Here is a 19,688-nt window from a genome sequence, read left to right as displayed (position 1 = left end):
CGTGGGCAATCTTTTGGGATCCGTAAAGCTAGGGACACAACCCGCCGTACTTGCAAGTGCGCGCTGTCTACATGTACGTGCCAAAATGTGGGAAATCTTTTGGTATCCGTAAGTGGTAAGTACCGTCTCCGTACGAACACGTGGCGAATCCCACGGATTTGGGAGCACGCAGACACGCCGTAGAAATTTAAGTGCATGCAGAACTTTCTCTGCGTTCGGGCTGTGGATTCGCCCTCCGTACGTGCCAGTACGGGCGACGCACATGCCATGTCCAGACTGAACGTTTTCAGGAATACGTGGTGGACGTGGCCTCCACAAAAACGTACGGACAAATTGCACGTACGGCGGGTTGTGCCCCAGGCTTTAGGAATATGTGACGCCTCTATACGAACTCGTAGCCTAAAGGGAATCCGACGGATTTTGAAGCACGCAGACACGTCGTAGAGCTTTACTTGCAGGCAAAGCTTTGTGTACCCTGCATTGACGTACTCCCTGCTCTTGCAAGTCGTTCCCTACGTTTTGAGAAATACGTGGCGGACGTGGCCTAAATGTAAAAGGATATATCATATATCATAAAAACGATGCATTATGAAAGTTAGATCCTGATTTACACAATGAGTATGTACGCCTACGGGACGGAGTTTTTTTTATTCTAACTACAGGGGTACTTCCGGTGTGACAATGACGAAGTTAACGTGCTGGCAGGTCCTCAAACGTGCCCTGGAAGTGTGTATCGTTCTAGCGACAGGAACAACGTTGCTGACTAGTCTTATGGTTGGTGCAATTATACAAATAAGCATGCCATGAAAACATCAAAGAGTAAATTATTCTCGAGGCCAATAATACACATTATGCAATACATGGACTATTCCAATTGATGGTCTCTTTCTATTGATTCTAAGATAAAACATAAACAAACAAAAAAACAGCAAAAATGACAGATTAATGCAATCAATCAATCAATCAATCAGCTGGATATCATTACAAATGGATGAATAGAAACAAGTCTTGCACTTTCTCTAATTGTATATATTTAGAAACTACACTCAAGGATAATTAGAACACTAAAATCAATATTTTGCCCTGTTTTTTTAAGTTTGATAGAAATTTTTTTCCCAAAAGCAAGTTAAGTTAGGCCATCCCCAAGTAACAAAAAGGCAAACTTCAACTTCAAGTTGTCAGAAAGAAACTAAATAGATGATGTCGAAGGTATGAGGTAGGGAACTCTAGTTGCAAAGTTGAAATATTTCTTTTGTTGCTCTTAAATCCACAGGTAGGCATCTCAAGCTGGGACTTCAACTCTTCTTACTTGCATTTCTCTTCACCAGAAGCAAAGGCAAAGGTAAAAAAATAATAATGCATATTTTCATCGGATTTCTTTAAAACATTGTTACATCCATCTTGTTTTCGATAAACTTTGTTTGTGTAACATTCAGGTTCTTATTTGTGTTACAAAGTTAACTCTGAAACTTTACGTTACAATGAATATCAAATAGTTACACGAGATACACCTGTGTCAATAGCCAAAGGGTGCAGCTTTGAACGCCCTTTTTAACCCAGTCAGGTGGGGGGGGGGGACTAAAAATGCCCGCGCAAACTTGTATGTGATATAGCTCCCAAACGGCTAATGCTAGAACAACTAAATTTGGTGACTTTTACCTACAATATTGTTGGCAGCAATTTAAAAAAAAGAGAAAGAATATTACTATTATTTTCGTGTTGCTATGGCAACGGGTTCTGAAAGGCATATTTTTCAAAAATCCTTACTTTTGATATAAACAACAGGACTTTAAATTTTCTTGCTGAACTACTGCTATCTTTAATATCTAACATGTCATAGAGCATAACAAATCATGTTATGACGTCATATTGAAGTTGTTGCGTCGGCTTTTGTCAACAGAAGTCTTATAACACTTAGATATTGATAAGAAGCCTTTAATGTTAATGTAAGTTTGAAATCTAAAGGTATTATGGGAATTCCCTGTTTTAGCCAAAAATCAGTAAATGGCGTCATAAATACGTCATATTACGTCATAATGATATAAAAAGAGAAATTCTTAAACTTGACGAGCATATCACTCCCTGCAAATTTGGTGATCGTAAGTAAGCCGTTTTGAAATTACGAAGGAGGGGGATGAAACCCTCGTCTCAAACCCCCGCCCAAAGGAATGCCTTAGGCCAATGTATGCCAAAAAGCCCAGTCTGGATAGCGTAGAAACGAAAGTGGTCCTCACTTTTAGAATCATTACAATGAAGGCTGTAAAAGAAACAAGGTGGGATCGATTTGATTATTATTGATTAATAACTTTACGGCTTCTTGACAGGTCATCACTGTGACGTCACGAGGAACATGGCGCTTTTCAAATAGGAGCATTAACCCAGACTGGGTCACCAATCCGAAGTACACCTCTGTCAAAATCATCAACTCACAATCCACGTATCACGTTGGGGACACTCTTGTTCTTGAAGTCATAGCAAGGGATGGCAACAAACGACGAAAGATGTATGGCGGTGACTACCTTGTCGCAGTTTTACGAGACAAAGCTCAATCAGCCAGTACAATGGGTAGGGTGCAAGACCACGGGAATGGTCTGTACACCGTTAGCTTCCTTCTCAGTTTCCCGGGAAAGGTGACGCCAGAAGTACAACTAATCCACCCAAGCGAAGCGGTACAACTTCTGAGGGAACTCAGAGAGGTTCCCAGCAAGAGAAGTTGGTCTTGTGTATTTACAGGTGAAACAGAGAACGTTAAGGCGAAATGTACTCTCCTTGCAAGCCGATCTCTCGAATTGTCAAGTCAGTGCGACTTCTCCGTGTTAAACACAAGCCGGACTTGGTTTTGCGCCAAATCAAATGCAACGTCCTGTGACAGCATCACGAAGTGTAAATCCTCTTTGGACACTGTGGATGAAGTTACGACAACCGCAGAGCGTCAGCTTTTCCAACGGTATGATTTATCTACGTTTCCACAGGTTTAAAAGTCATTGACACGATATAATCTTTTTTTTTCTCAAACAAGTGATATGTACCAGGCATCTTGGCTACCATATAATCTTTCTTAGTTCTGACAGGTGCAATTTATGCATGCACTGCAGCATGGTCGGAACGAAACGCAATGTATTTACAAATCTCTTCGTTTGTGACAGCGCCTGAATAGAGAGAGTTTATTATTATTTGACGTATCGTGGGGGTTATACCGCCCCTTTCGGGTCGACGTACCTAATCGTTAGCGAATACATGACGGGAAAACTACGGCAAACAGAGCATTTTAATTTTTTTATTCTAATACTAGTAGTGTCAAATTTTCGGATCTCTGCAGGCCTTTCTTTCGGATGGATCTACTTGCTGATACGAAAATACCGATCAACGTCTTGTACAGTCAGGGTTAGTTATTCTTTTTGTTGTTATTATTTGCAAGATGCTGGAAGATATTAACACACCATAAGCACAATTGACTGGTTTCTGCTTTTAAAATCGCTGAAACGCCATACTTACAGCTGAATGCCAGTCTTTCTTTATTTTCCTTAACCCTATTCAGACTGGGCTTTTTTGGTCATCCCTGGACGGGGGGGGGGATTGGGGTGGTAGGTTAGGTGTCTTTTGAGGCCCACCCCTTCTGATACCTGTAACTCTAAAACAAATTGACGCAACGGTGACGTAATATGACGTAATTATGACGTTTACAATTTGAATTGATTGGCTGGAACCGGAAAATGGGGGTATTCCCCCAAACTTCAAGATTTGCTACAAAAATGTAACAGCAAGTGCAGATAACAGAAGAAGAATGTTTATGACGACTTATGTTGCCAATAACAACATCGATGACGACAAAATGACGTCATAAAATGGCGAATAGGGTTAAATGTGTCATACAGCTTGCAAGCTTTTGTTCTGTTTCCTGTATACACTCTCTCTCTCTCTCTCTCTCTCTCTCTCTCTCTCTCTCTCTCTCTCTCTATATATATATATATATATATATATATATATATATATATATATATATATAAGTGAAAGCACATGATTTCAAACGCAAGCGCCCGTTAACAACTCCAGAAGGATACTCAATTGAAGTCATCACTAGTTACCAAGAATTAAAGAACTAACCTTTACCTCTTTTGTTGATATTCCAACAGAAAACGCGACTGCAAAGAGATCACTACCGTTTTGCCATCCTCGTTTGCAGAATTCCGAATATCAGGGTTTCCGGCTCCGTGGCACATGGCACTCGTTGTCCTGTAAAGTTCGACAATTCAGTCCGCTGGATATCACAAAATGTTTGGCTAATCGAACAGTGCATTTTAGAGGTGACTCTACTTGCCGGCAATGGATTGAACGAATTGGACAACTAAAAACAATGCATCTAGAGTATGGGGACCTATATTTTAAAAACTACACTAACTACAGGAGCAAAATTATGGCCACATTCAAGTTCCATACTGTCCCTATCCAATCTTCCTTTTGGTGGACGTTTGAAAACTTGAGTGATACTGGCGTTTCTAACGACATCATGAAAATGATCGGCGGTGAGAATGTTGTGCTTGTACTGAGCCTGTGTTCACACTTCACAGCCGAACCTACCCACGTCTACGCCTCCCGAATGTTCGAAGTGAGGTCCGCAATAGAAAAACTTCAAAAGAAGTATCCTAAAACCATGGTGATCGTGAAATCGTGCAACACACGAAACCAACGTCACTACAGGGAAGTCGTTCAGATGTCTGACTGGCTGGCGGACCAATTAAACCAGGAAATGAGGAGCATTCTGGGAAGTTTGAACGTCGCCATCTTGGATGTGTGGGACATGACCGTGAGCCAGTGGTATCCCTATAACATACATCCGCATAGGCACGTAGTAGAAAACGAATTAAACATTCTTTTGTCTTATATATGCCCACTGATGACGGAAAATGTGTAATTTTGTTTTGCAAAATATACTATGACGTTGGTAAGTGTCCAATTTTAGGGGTGGACACCATTTTTGCTTCTAGTAGAAACCGGTTCTCCTTCTTGGAACGTTCCGGAATAACCCGACCTGAAAATAAAATATCATTAGACCGGCATAACACAGTTAACCCTATTCAGACCGCGGGGGGGGAAGGCTTTTGAGGCCTGCACCAACTTTGATGTCCTATAACGCCAAAACGACTTACGCTAGAGCCCCAAAATTTGGTTAGTTTTCCTAAAATGTTATTGGCAACGATTCTACGAAGTTTGACAAATTTTCCATTTTTCGCGTTGCCATGGCCCTTTGTGATTATTTGTTGTAAAAAAAGGATTTTCAAAAATTCAAGGTGGTGGATATAATATGGCGGAGCCCAACTCGTATCTTAGATGTGCATGGCGTCATTTTATGACGTCATTTTGACGTCATTGATGTTACTATTTGCATCGCAAGTTGTCATAAACATTTTTATTCTGTTATCTGCACTTGTTGTTACATTTTTGTAGCATAACTTGAAGTTTTCTGAGAATGCCCTTTTTTCATGGGTCCGGCCAATATAATCAAATTCATGACGTCATAATCACGTCAACTTACGTCAACGCAACGTCAAACGTCAAATACAGATATTTTGTCGATATCGTCCTGAAAATTTGGTGGCCTTACGGCACGTCGTGTTAGAGTTATAGGACTTAGAAGTGGAAGGCCTCAAAAGACCCCCCCCCCCCCGTCCAGGGATGACCAAAAAAGCCCGGTCTTTTTTTTTGGGGGGGGGGGGACGAGGTAGATATGAGTCGATAGTTTTTTTTACCAAGTTTAATCAAACTTAGTATTAATTAACAGAGACATCAGTGCTGTTAACATGAAGATAATACCCAGCTTAAAAATAAATATAGGACGGACCAAAAGGGATGCAGTTCAGTTGGAGGATGTGAGAGTGTGGAATAAAGATCGTTTCTCGACCGCTGTAACCCTTACGCGCCTGTCGTCACTTTCTACCGTAGTACTACCACTTTCTTAGACGAAAAAATTAATGAAGTTGCTTTACATTTATTGGGAATTGCAATACTTCTTGATTGCATCAAAAAATCTGTTACGAGGGGCATTCAATAAGTAATGTCCCTGACCCATTTCCCATAGCAGGAGATTAATGAAACTTGGCACAATTATTAGTCTTTCTCTGGACACCGTTCTTGTAGGACATCCCAGGTTGGTCCTCCGACAGGTGCCTCATCAATGGCAGAAGAGGGACGACCAGGTCTGGGAGCTGTTTCCACAGACTTCCGGCCTTGTTTGAATTCAGGATGCCAGCGTTTTACAAGGTCATATGATGGGGCATCATCACCATAAGTTTTTTTCATTTCATCAAAAGTCCCTTTTGGTGTGCGTCCTTTCAAATACAAAAACCGGATCACTGCGCGACACTCAACTTGTTCCATTTCACACCTGGTCCATTTCGCACCTGACTCAGTTCAAACACCAGTAAATCAGTAACCACAATTAGTTCAGAGCTGTTTTTTGCATAAAACCCCATAGAGATATGACTCATTACACATGCAACATTTCATCTAGATCAGACAACTGGCAGTGGGTCAGGGGCATTACTTATTGAATGCCCCTCGTATGTCACAAACATTCCAATGTTAACTGGGATGACAATTATGTATTGAAGCATCAAATATACTTTACAGTGCTTATGGCACCAACATAAAAAAAATCCTGAATATATTTAACAATAATGGCAACATGCAATGAACAAAGACGTTTTTACAAAATAAACTTTGTTATTGGGCATCGAATGTTACAAATTATATTTCCAATTTCTCTGTTTCTGACGCCAGGTAATTAAAACTAAATCGTTTACTGCCCTTCACGCCATAGTTAACACGTTAACCGATTCTAAACTTGGCACAGTGACATGTTTTAAGAAGGAGAAAGGCAAACATTTTAAAACCTGCAATTCTTTATGATTGTTGTATCACTAGTGCATTACAAGATCTTCATTCTTGTCACACATGTAAAGTAGTTAAACTGTGAACGTGTATACATCCAAGCATACATTGTGAACTTTTAGAGGCTCCTTGCCTTGTCAAACTATTTTAAGAAGGTATGAAGAATCCAGACTTTTGTATTCAAATGCACTTGACAAAACGCACAGTGTGTATGTAAATCCTTTGCTCACAGAATAACGAAACAGAGCAATGATAAACGTTTAACGAATGTTCGGCAGCAACATACCTCCATGAAATATCTAGACCTTTTTTTAGAAGTGTAATTTTTTTGCATATGGCCATATTTTTGCATTGTGATGTTAATGTCAGAAATATAAAATTCCCATCATTAATCAGTGTTTCTGTTTTTTTAACCCTCATCCGACCGTATGGGGTCATTTTTGACCCCAGGCGTATATTTTTATCTGCCAAAGCAACATTTTTCATCGGAGAAAAAAATCCTTCCATGAATTTGTTAATATACATGTCTTACAGCATCTACCAATTTTTCACTGAGTTTTGTCCTTTATTGTATAAGCTATTCTTGAAAGTTTGTGTCTGGTTCGGTGGGGTCAAAAATGACCCCAGCCAATTATGAATCATTAATTACGTAAATATCAAGAAATTTCAATAAAATAACAGGCATTCCTCATCATTGCTATTACAGCAACAAGATAAAGTTGTTTAGATGAGTAAACACCGAATATTTTGAAAGAAATATAGTTTTTTTAGTGTAAAACACAGTTTTTAGACATTATGCATAAATTATGATAATGAGCACTAACTACCTATCCTAATGAAAGTGAAAATGTTTCTAATTAATTAAAAAACAATATACGGACAGAATGTGCAGAAGGAACCTACAAGAAACATCTTTGCGGGAAAATAGACAAGAGTTATTGTATGTATGTATTTAGGTGACAGAGTATGGTGCATAATTAAGTAATAAATTCGTTACTTTTCACAAATATTGTATCTTTTTTTGTCAAAAAACATGATTATGCCATCAGCATTCTTGTAGCATCAAACTTATCGATTAAAAATTGCTAAGACAAAAACATTGTTAAAGTAAGTGGAGTATGGTAGATTTTTAGAGCAAAAGATGGTTTCTCCTTATTTTCTGCATAAATTATGATAATGAGTAAACATTACTGCCATCAAAACTTGTCAAAATATTTTTCATAGCTTGGTGAAACATTAAATCCATACAAATGACAAAATAAGCCAGCAGAAATATGTCTATGAGCAAAACAAAATGGGGTCAAAAATGACCCCATACGGTCAGATTTGTCGTAAAAATGTACCGGTCGGATGAGGTTTAATGTTGTTTATAACATTAGTTCAGTTCGATTGAAAGAGATGTTTACAAATGTCTATATTCTAGTGCCATGTCACTAAGGAGATGCTGAAATTCATTCTGAGTTGACAAAACACTCAGGCGAAAGAGGTCATTGCCGAAGAGCAAGCAGTCTTCCGTTGAGGACGAAGCATTAAAGAACAGATTGTCAACCTTGATAAGAAATACCACCAGCAACAACAAAGTCTATATCATGTATCTGTGGATTATAAGAAGGCATTTGACCTTTTACAGAAAAGATAAGGTTTACACTATAAGACCCTTAATTCAAAACGTCCTCCAGGCTCCATATAAAAAAAAAACAACTTAAGATTAAAATCTGGAGGTATATTAGTTGATTTGCACGCGTGTTATAAGCGATTTAAATGCCATGTCTGGTCGTATGTCGTGTAGCACTGATAGGGACAGGAGGTAATTAATACCGCCGAAACTGGTGTTAATATTCAAGCTCATCAATAATGACACCATGCTCATGAATATTAATTAGAATGGCCATGGTAACAACAGCGCGTGGAAAGACAGTCCGATTAAGCGAACTACACACGTACCAGCTGTGCGTGCTCATGAATTATGATTATTTTCTTGACGACTTACGAAATGCAGTACAATACACATACCCCACTCTATCCACTTGAAATCGATTTGTTATCCGTCGAAGTCCACGAGACATACGGAAGCAGTAAGTAGTGTTAGATAAGGAAATTCCGTCATTTTTAACCTCTTTATATGGACTCTAGTAGATCAGAAAATATTCTTGTGTGACTGACACCCGTGGAACTTCTAAAATTTAAAGTAATCTCTGACGGGTTTCTCTAATATTATAATAGCTACGTTGTGGTAGATTGGCATATATACGCACCTCGATACGTGGCGCTCTGGTTGTCAATATGAGTAAAATACGGTGTTTTAAGATATGTGTGCACACAAAATCCGTCAAAGTACCAAAAAGCACCCATGATAAGATGATGAAAACAGAGTTTTTTGTGGCAAATATTTAAATTTTCAACGGAGGGATTTTTGTCTTATTACTTAGGCTCTTCAATTTCGTGTCTAAACGTTGTGCTGTGATTGACACGTTGTTTATCTACAAAAATGTACTGATTATTGAGCAGAATGTAATTGTTCACTGAGAATCACGACCTTGAAGCACCATTGGGAATATGACGAAAATGGAGATTGTAGGGGTGATATTTTTTTAATACTCCATCGTCATACTACCGTAGCCTTCAAAATATTCATGCACTAAACATGTGGTTTAGTCAAAATACTTTTTCACCCAATGCATGCTTTTGGTTATTGAGGTATTAAGGTAACGATATTTTTACACACAAAACCCTAAAAAGGAACAGAAAGCACTAATAGGAAAATAACGAAAAACTATCGTCATGTATGGACTATGTTGCGAACACTAAGTGGGGAGGGGGGCTGTCAATGGTGTTGTTCGACCAACCCTATTGCGCAAGACAACGTCCCGTGCAGTTAATCGATTCAGTATCAAAACTTTGACGTGTATGTATGTGTTGGTATTACCCTTATGTGTGAATAATATTTGGATATATAGACATTTTTGGAAATATCACAAAATTTGCCAAACGTCCATACCTACATGTCCTATCTACAGTGAACAATGTGCCATTACCATGTGTTATTACTTATTTATAACAGATATCATTTATTGATCATTTTTGCTGTGATGATTTATTGAAATGAAAATTCAGGTCAGATTCTGGACCCATGTCAGGACTCGAAATACCACCTGCATATGCAGTTATAGTGCAGGTAAAATTGGAGCTGTGCAGGTATATCTGATGTGCACTGCACCTAACCTGCACTGGTCCATGTTTTGTGTTTTCTCGTTTTCTAATACACTTTTCTAATACAAATTGATTTTGGCGATGCCTCCAGGACGGAGCATTGTTTTTTCTAACTTCAAGGGGACATCTGATGTGATGACGACGGAGTTAACGTGGTGGCAGGTGCTGAAACGTGTCCTGACAGTGCCTTTTATTCTAGCGACAATAGTATCTCTGATGACGACTCTTATGGTTGGTGGTTTCAAACATACCGGTATACTAGAAGCATGTAAAATAAATAGTAAATACTGAATATTACCAGTTTTGGAAGGCAAAAAAATTATACTAATAAGTGCTTTATTTCCATTGTTTGTAATACTGTAAATGCACTTATGTTCGCGGAGATTTAATATCGCGGTAGCAGGAAATTTAATTTTCACGGTGGTTTTAATTTGAAAGACGTTTGCCGTTGTTTTAAATTAGCGGTGGGAACCGCGAAATTTTAACCACCGCGAAGGTTTCTGCATTTACATTATATAGATTTTTTAAGTAACTAAACAGAGAAAGGACAGCTATCTCAGCGTAACTTATTAATTTTTAGATAAGACAAGGATCAGCAGATTAACAGAAATGTAAATAATAATTATTCAAATACATTATGAGCTCATTTTACAATAAGGATATTTGGCCGATTACAGTTTCTAACCGGAATATGACATTTAACTGTATCAAAGACATTAAAACATCAGAGGATATTCAATATTCAAGTCTTGCACCTTCTCCTATTAGATACATTTACTGTGCTAAATGATAATAAAAACAACCTTTATCAACATTTTCCCTGTTTTTATCTTAGATACAAATTTTAATACATTTTTTTTACCAAAAGCATTTTAAGTTCATACATTCTGGCCCACGTATCAAATGTGTATGTTTTAATTTCAAGGTGGCAGAAAGAAAATGAATTATAGATGTTGGCGATTGTAAAATGTTGCGAATGCTATTTTAACTCTAGTAGAGCTCTAGCTAAACTCTCTCAGCAAACTTGACATATTTTTGTTGTTGCTCTTAAATTCACAGGTAGGCATCTCAAGATGGGACTTCAACTCTCGTTACTTGTATCTCTATGCACCAAAGGCAAAGGTAAAGAAAAGTAGTGATGCATAATTATGTTCATCGGATTTCTTTTAAACATTTTTACATTCATCTTGTTATCGTTTGTTTGGTCCGTTTTTGTTACATTCAAATTCTGATTTGTGTACACATTTGAAAGCGACATTAAACTAGAAAGGCCGGTATTTGCTTAGGAGCAAATTCAGCTATTTTCACTCCGCTCTCCCCTTCATGCAAAAATGGACTTTTCCAAAATTGAACTTGAAAAATCCAATGTGAGTACTGTACGGTAATCAAACTTTTATTTCTTTATTACAACACGCACACAGCATGCTAATGTTTCACACATTAACAAAGCTTGCACCGTTTTACTTCAAGAAAAAAAAATAATGTCACAAACGGAAATTTTCTACAGATGCAACACGTTATGCGACCCTAAACGTTGGTATTACGTACCCACAGCAGACAATAGCGTGGTTATGATTAAAGTTTTCCTGCTTATTTACACAAGGCAAGGGCAATTACTGCACTTATTCAAGGTTGTCACAAGCATAACATATTACGGTACGCGGAGTGAAAATAATGAATACTGAATACATATACGGTATACAACTGATTATTAGCCAAGCGAGCGTGTGTACGGCAGCTAGGTTGTCCATATGTCTTCTAATGGTGACGTGTAGCATAGTGACGTGACATAGCATAACCTGAAAGACACTGAAACAAGAGATTGTGGACAACCTACCACAGTTAGTTAGCTGGCGCCGCCATTTTGATAACGTTGGTTGTACCATATATCATTGTGTAGCTCTATGCTTTGTGGAAAATTGCTGCAGCTTCGAAGGCCCCTTTTCTTAAAACTGCCAAAACCGGATATATCCGGCACACATATACATGCCCTGTGTGCCGCAACCGGATATATCCGGGATAGCGTATTCACCCCCGAAGTAGCCGCTTTGCGCACGTGTAGCGCACGAACCCCGGAAGTTAGGGATTTTGGCCTTGTTTTGGGGGTTGATTTTGGAGGTCAGCGACCAACCCTGGCACTGATAGCATTTTATACGACTGAAACTCTAGCAGTTTAAGGGTTAACAAAAGTGATACTCAATTCAATAACTTTTTTTAAAGAATGATTGCACAAGCATCAAGGTGGGGTCAATTTTGATTATTATTGAGGAATAACGAAACGTCTTATTGACAGGTCATCACTGTGACGTCACGACAAACATGGCGCTCTTCAAATAGGAGCATCAACCTAGACTGGGTCACCAATCCAAAGTACACCTCTGTCAAAATCATCAAATCAAACTCCACGTATCACGTTGGGAGCACTCTTGTTCTTGAGGTCATAGCAAGGGACGGCAATAAACGACGAAAGATGTATGGCGGTGACTACTTTACAGCAATTCTACGAGACAAAGTTCAAAATGCCAGTACAACGGGTAGGGTGCAAGACCACGGGAATGGTCTGTACACCGTTAGCTTTCTTCTCAGTTTCCCGGGGAAGGTGACGCCAGAAGTACACCTCGTCCACCCCAGCGAAGCCGTACAACTTCTGAGGGAACTCAGAGAGGTTCCCAACAAGAGAAGTTGGTCTTGTGTGTTTAAACGTAAACGAAAAGACGTTAGAGGAAAATGTACTCTCCTCGCAAGCCGATCTCTCGATTTGTCAAGTCAGTGCGACTTCTCCGTGTTAAACACAAGCCGGACTTGGTTTTGCGCAAAACCAAAAGGGACCTCCTGTAACAGCATCAGGAAGTGTACCTCTTCTATGGACACTGTGGACAAGCTATTAAATTCTGCTGAGCGCCAGCTTTTTGAACGGTATGAAATATTTCCCTGAACACTTTCGTCAAGTTGAAAAGTCCCTGACACTGAAAAAGCGAATACTTTTTTTAGACAAACAAGTGATATTTAGCCCACTTTTTGGTTACAATGTATCACCTTTCTAAGTTCTGTCAGGTTCACATTGCACATGCACTGAGGCACGGATGTTACCGTCCAAAACGCAATGTATTTACATATCCCCTCTACGTTTGCGTTTAAGACAGTGTCTAAGTACAGAAACACTTATAATATAGCACTTGCAATGTAAACCTGTTAGTCTAATATATATATATATATATATATATATATATATATATATATATATATATATATATATATATATATTCATGTCATACCTGTGTAGATATGTCAATCTTTTGTTCGATAACACAACATTTTCTCAACTTCTGGTGCATTTCTCATCAAACTAGAAAGGCAACTTTTTTGAAAAAAATGCAGGATGTGGGCGAAGGGAAAAGAAAGCAAAAATCGCAGGAAAAGAAGCAACAAGAAAGGCAACATTTTCGCGAAAATGCAGCAAAAAGAAAAAAAATTAAAAAACATTGACTGTCCACGAATTCGATCCCGGAGCGTTGGTTTACCACGCGTGAATAATCCCATTGAGCCAGTGCTACAACATGTTACGAGCGCACGTTTTAACAGGTATACAAATGTATTGCGTTGCTTGAAAAAACCCGTGAGCTTCCGCTGGCTATTTTTCTCGCTTATAATCGAAGGTATTTCACTAAAACTTGGACAGAATACTAGAATATTTTTTGTGGGGCATTTTTATGTTGTTATTTAGCCGATTAGATGCTCTGAACTTGCTGCAGTGCCATTTTGTGACCTGTGCGTTGATAGGTTTACCCCTGACGTATCCACCAGATAGTCAGAATGTTAGCCAATCAAAAAGCTTGAAACGTGGACTGCATGCTACAGGTTCCATTTTTTCTGAGTTTTGATTGGTCGGGTGGAATATCTGTAGAGAATACTAAATGTGTGGCTTCGCCCACATAAATATGTGTTTTCTCGGGTAGGTATGATAGTCATAAATAAAATACTCGGTCCCAGCCCTCCCGCGCGTTTTGGATCACCCTCCGGCCTTCGGGCGATCCTTCTCACGGTCGGGCTGGAACCTCGGGTAATGTGGAATACCGTGTTGTAGTAGTAGTAGTAGTAGTAGTATTCTATATTTATATGTATGTTGCAACGATCTTATGGCAAATAGAGCATTCAAGATGTTTTGTTTTAAGATTGCATCATTTACGGATCTCCTCAGGCCTTTCTTTCGGATAAATTAACTGCTGACACGAAAGGACCAATCATCGTCTCCGACACAGACGGTTAGTCATACTATAAATAGGCATTCTGTTCAATTGTTTGCAAAAATATAACTGTGGCATTAGAAAATATTAACGCACAATACATTAGCAAAATTTTAGGTCATTTGGCATTATTACCAGGGGACAGGATAAAAAATCATTTCTTTTTATTAAAAATTGCCAAAAAATCTCAATTTCAAACATGAACTGATGTATGCAAAATGCGTGACTGAATCACTTTGACCATATATTTGAAGGATCCTCGAAAAAGTGCAGGTCATTTGAATTTAAAAATTGGGCACAGAAGTCCAACATATACACTTTTGTCTAAAATGCCCCTAAAGTGCTTAAAAAAATTATTCAAGGCAGAACTTGAGATGCCTTCATATCTTTTCTGTTTCGTTTAGAATACATTCAACTACATGTACATGCTTGACAAATTTGGTGCTTTCAGACACAATTATTTGCACATGTTTCGGCTATGCCGCTGAAATTAGATGCCACAACTCCCATAATGCAAAGTTAGGCAAATATATAAAAGACTGCTTTGTTATTAGAAAGAATAATGAAAGCCATGATTAGCCCAACTCGATTGTAACATTATATCTTGTTTTAGCCCTTTTTGCTATGTTAATAAGGATGTTAAGTCTTATTCTATGCACCTATTTTGTACTTTGTGTAATAGTTGTTGCCATACATTGTACCATGTACAAATGTCGTGCAATAAAGTTCTACTAATATAAGTCCTGATTCACTGGTATCTGCTTGAATTTGCAGTTACTGAAGCGTCATACAGCAGTTTCATTTTCTTCACTTTGTCCTACATCTTGCAAGCTCTCAGGGTCTTTTTGTTGTTCATGCATACACCTTACAAATTGTACATGATGCATATTGTTAAAGGCACCATACCCAGTGCCTTTTTTTTGGATAATATTTTTGTTCCAATAAACGTTTTGACAGGGCGATATATATGATATTATCGAATCTTAACCCAATTGCATAAACTGTATATGTATAATTGAAAACGTCTGTTTGTTTGACAAAATATAATGATTACATTTTTTCATAGATTATGACGGACTGAAGGAATGTATATTTACATAATAGATGCATTTGAATATACGCCTTTAATTTACTTACATATGTTTTAATGGATGTAATTTACACCATTTTAATTTTTACAAAGTGATTATTGCATTCTTACATTCATTTTGAAAAGAAAATCAATCATTTGCATAATATGTATATTTATGTGCTGAACCATATATATTTTATTTATTAATTCTTTGGATAGCAAACCAGAAAATAATGTAAGCGGGCGATAAAAATGCTGCTAAACCACAGGACTAAACATCCAGTCAATTCTTTCTCAGGTTTAGTTTATCGTTAGAAAAATTCGTTAGTCACTTATGTACACAGATGATACGATTTTCATGATACAATTTACTTTCTGAAGTACCTCTAAATTTTCGATGGCTATTAGTCCATCTTGTTTAAAGAGTGAACCAGTTCTCACGAGAGTTGCAAGAACTAGGTCGAGACTTGCAACTCTAGCGAGAACTGGGTCACTCCATGATCAAAATGGACTGATAGCCGTTGAAAATCTGGTACGTGTGCTTACCTTAAGAATCAGTCACTGCTTGATGAAAATCCTATCAACCAGGTTTAGTTTGTCTCATGTACATCTCCAGTAAGACTGTAAGGGACAATCGACATAATTTGAATTGTGTTCTGTGGCCCCATGTCCAGACCATGTCCAGACCCTACCCTAGAGGCCAGATCCTCTTGTAAACATGAAATTCTGATTAATATGGGGCGATATGTGGCCACTTTTTTTCCTTCTGTAAAACAGGCGAAAACCAATAATATTAAGTCATTGTGGCATGGCCCAAGCAAAGATATAAGAACTAACCTCACCTCTAACTTGTTTATTTTTCCCAACAATTTTAAAAATTAAAAATAATGCATCAACGGTACGGGGACCGATATTATAGATCCTACACCAGCGACAGAGGCCAAATGCAAGCCACATTCAAGTTCCACACTGTTCCTATCCAAGCTTCCTCTTGGTGGAAGTTTGAAAACTTGAGTGACGCTGGTGTTTCTAACGAAATCATGAAGATGATCGGCGGTGAGAATGTGGTGCTTGTACTGAGTCTGTGTTCACACTTCACAGCCGAACCTACCCACGTCTACACCTCCCGCATGTACGAACTGAGGTACGCAATAGAACAGCTTCACAAGAAGTACCCTAAAACCACGGTGATTATAAAGACGTGCAACACACGGAACCATCGTCACTACAGGGAAGTCGTTCAGATGTCTGACTGGCTGGCGGACAAACTGAACCAGGAAATGAGTAGCATTCTGGGAGATTTGAACGTCGTCATCTTGGATGTGTGGGACATGACCGTGAGCCAGTGGTATCCCTATAACATACATCCGCACACGCACGTGGTAGACAACGAATTAAACATTCTGATGTCTTACATATGCCCAATGATGACGAAAAATGTGTAATTTTGTTTGTCAAAATATGGTACATGAAGTTGGTATCTGTCTAACACTGACACTGTTTAACACTGTCTAGAGTGTGGATAAAAGATCATTTGTCGTACTACTACTTCCTTTCGACTTCAATACATGTAGTTGAAAGGAAGATACCTGGGACACTTAGTTATGCTTTCCAACTAGCTAGTCGTCTCGTTTTTCGTAAATTATAAGTCGCAGATTACATTTGTAAATGGCGTCCGAAGCGTAAGTTGCCAGTGTGATTAGTTTGGTACACACAAATATTTCATGACGTTGAGCTGTTGGGAATGACAAAGCAAAACTTTGTAATCATGACCTGCTTAATAGAATCTGTATAGTCCCAAACATGCCTATGTTAACTGTGATGACACTATTGTCTTGAAGCACCAGAATGAAAAACAAATCCTGAATATACTTAACAATAACAGCTTTGTGCATTGAGCGAAGACGTTTTTACGCAATGGACATTGTTATTAAACATCGATTGTTTCAAATTTTATTAAATCTTCAATAAATTTCTGCCCTTGACTCCATAGTTAACACGTTAACTGATTCTAAACTTGACACCCTGACATCTTTTAAGAAACAGAAAGGAAAACATTACACAACCCGCAATCGTATATACGTGTTGTATTAGTAATGCTTTACAAGAACTTCATTCTTGTGACATGTATAAATTAGTTATATTATGTACGTGTTTACATCTAAGTATACTTTATGACCTTTAGAAGCTCATTGCAATTTTAAAGCTATTTCAAGAGGATATAAAGAATGCAGACTTTTGTATTCACACAAAGTTAACGAGCACTTGACAAAACGCACAGTACTAGTGTGTAGGTATATCCTTTGCTCATAAAATAACAAAACAGACCAATAATAACTTTAACTTGTGCTCGGCGAGAACATAACTCCATTAAACATTTAGAACTTTTGTAAAGTTGAATGCAAATGACTTTATTCATGCATGGTGATGTTCATCATTGACTATTGAACGTACAATGCCACAAGTATAAAGTTCCCATCAATTATTACTGAGAGGTTTTACCATGTTTGTATAAATGATGCAAATTAGTTCTTAATTTGCACAAATTATCTGCTTATGTTCCACCAATCATAGATTACATCCGTTACATTTATTGAAGTCCAGTTATGGAAAACAATGGAATTATTCAATTTCCTCATCAATTGTACAAATTAAGTCCTCAATTGCATAGCACTTATATCATTATGAACACATATGCCTAGGCTTCTTGCATGCCTAAAATGATGGTAACCCGTCGTTTCTTTCTGCACTTATACTCTTCGGGATGTGTTAACAAAACGCCCCTGCATTTTCAACATGACGCTGAAAGCTATATACCATCCAAATGTCTATCATGTCTGGGACAAGTGAAAAACTGCTATGATAGAAGATTCTCATTAAACACGCCAGCCCTGTCATCCTAAATTATATCCCGAGAACGTAACGCCCTGTGACGCCATGTGAATACTGTAAATGCAGAAAATTTTGCGGTGGTTTAATGTTCGTGGTTTTCGCGGTGACCGCTTTACCGTAAAATTAAAACCACCGCGAACATTTTTCCATGGCAGTAAGAGACTATGTTCAGTACATGGTGCTACCGCAAACTTAAACCACCGCGAAAAGCCCCTTTTCCCGCTACCACGAAATTAAATCCCCGCGAACTTCAATGCATTTACAGTATTTGTTGCGTGTTTGGAGAATGTGACGTGTGGAAAGGTCGTCTATTGTACATACTGTCTTGCGAGCGTCTTTGCGTGTCCTTGGGCTATCAGGAACAATATTTCCTCAAAGTAATAACATTTAAGTTATTACATACAGTATGAAGTGCACCTAGAGAACTTGACTGTTTCCTAAAAGACACGGGGCACTATGGGTAGCAGAGAAGCAAACGATTTAGTTACCATGACAACGCATATGCTAATCACGTGTGTTGTCGTGCGGTGTTTCATTGTGGACACACACACACACACAATTTTTTTTTTCATGGAGGTAGACATAACCTCGGTGAATATTTCATGGGTGGTAAAAGTATTAGAAATATAACATACAAATCAAGTTGTAATCAAGGAACGGAAACAACTATAGAGAATTCAACTTTGTACCAAAACATAAGTAGGGCATTGCAAATCTAACGAGGAACGAAATAAGATTAAAAGCTAAAGGTCCCGATTTTTTAATTATCTCCTAGCAGTAATTGCATAATTCCATTGTTTTCCATCACTGGGCTTTTATAAAGGTAACTTCATGTAATTTGTAATAGGTGGAACATAAGCATATAATATTTGCAAATGAAGAACTCATTTATATTATATATGCTACCATGCTAAAACCGCTTAGTGATTAATAATAGAAAATTTTAAACTTGTGACATTGTACGTTCAATAGTCAATGTTGAACATCACCATGCACAAATAACGTCATTTGCGTAAAATTTTCTAAATATTTCATTGAGGTATGTTGTCACTGAGCTCTATTTAAAATTATTTTTGTTCTATTTTGTTTCTATGAGCAAAGGATTTACATACACAATGTGCGTTTTGTCCAGTGCTCGAGTGTTCGTCTAATAATGCATGTGAATACAAAAGTCTTGATTGTTCATAACCTCTTAAAATAGTTAAATAATGCAAGGAGCCTCTAAAAGTTCATAATGTATGCTTGGATGTATACACAGTTCAACTAACATCACACTTACGTCACAAGAATAAAATTTCTTTATTCAATAAGAAAACAAGTATATACTATTGTAGATTTTCAATGTTTACCATTCTGCTTCTTAAAAAGATGTCGCGGTACCA

The 19,688-nt window shown here is 38.0% G+C and overlaps 2 protein-coding genes across 2 annotated transcripts; both read left to right on the top strand.

The window, feature by feature from the left end:
- The first annotated feature begins 1,225 nt into the window (after window positions 1-1,225).
- LOC118419783 (NXPE family member 3-like) lies at window positions 1,226-5,078 on the top strand. The gene is made up of 4 exons (XM_035826377.1): window positions 1,226-1,342; window positions 2,325-2,947; window positions 3,320-3,384; window positions 4,134-5,078. Exons 2-4 carry the CDS (start codon window positions 2,502-2,504, stop codon window positions 4,910-4,912), a joined length of 1,290 nt encoding a protein of 429 aa, XP_035682270.1. The 5' UTR covers window positions 1,226-1,342; window positions 2,325-2,501; the 3' UTR covers window positions 4,913-5,078.
- An 11,376-nt stretch (window positions 5,079-16,454) lies between these two features.
- On the top strand, window positions 16,455-16,859 carry LOC118420140 (NXPE family member 3-like). The gene has a single exon (XM_035826847.1). The coding sequence runs from the start codon at window positions 16,455-16,457 to the stop codon at window positions 16,857-16,859; it is 405 nt and encodes a 134-aa protein (XP_035682740.1).
- Window positions 16,860-19,688: the final 2,829 nt, after the last annotated feature.

The sequence above is a fragment of the Branchiostoma floridae genome, chromosome 7 (genome assembly GCF_000003815.2).
Source record: "Branchiostoma floridae strain S238N-H82 chromosome 7, Bfl_VNyyK, whole genome shotgun sequence".
In the NCBI taxonomy this organism is placed as follows: domain Eukaryota; kingdom Metazoa; phylum Chordata; class Leptocardii; order Amphioxiformes; family Branchiostomatidae; genus Branchiostoma; species Branchiostoma floridae.
The sequence above is the reverse complement of the archived record's forward strand: the minus strand, read 5'-3'. Positions and strand labels throughout refer to the sequence as shown.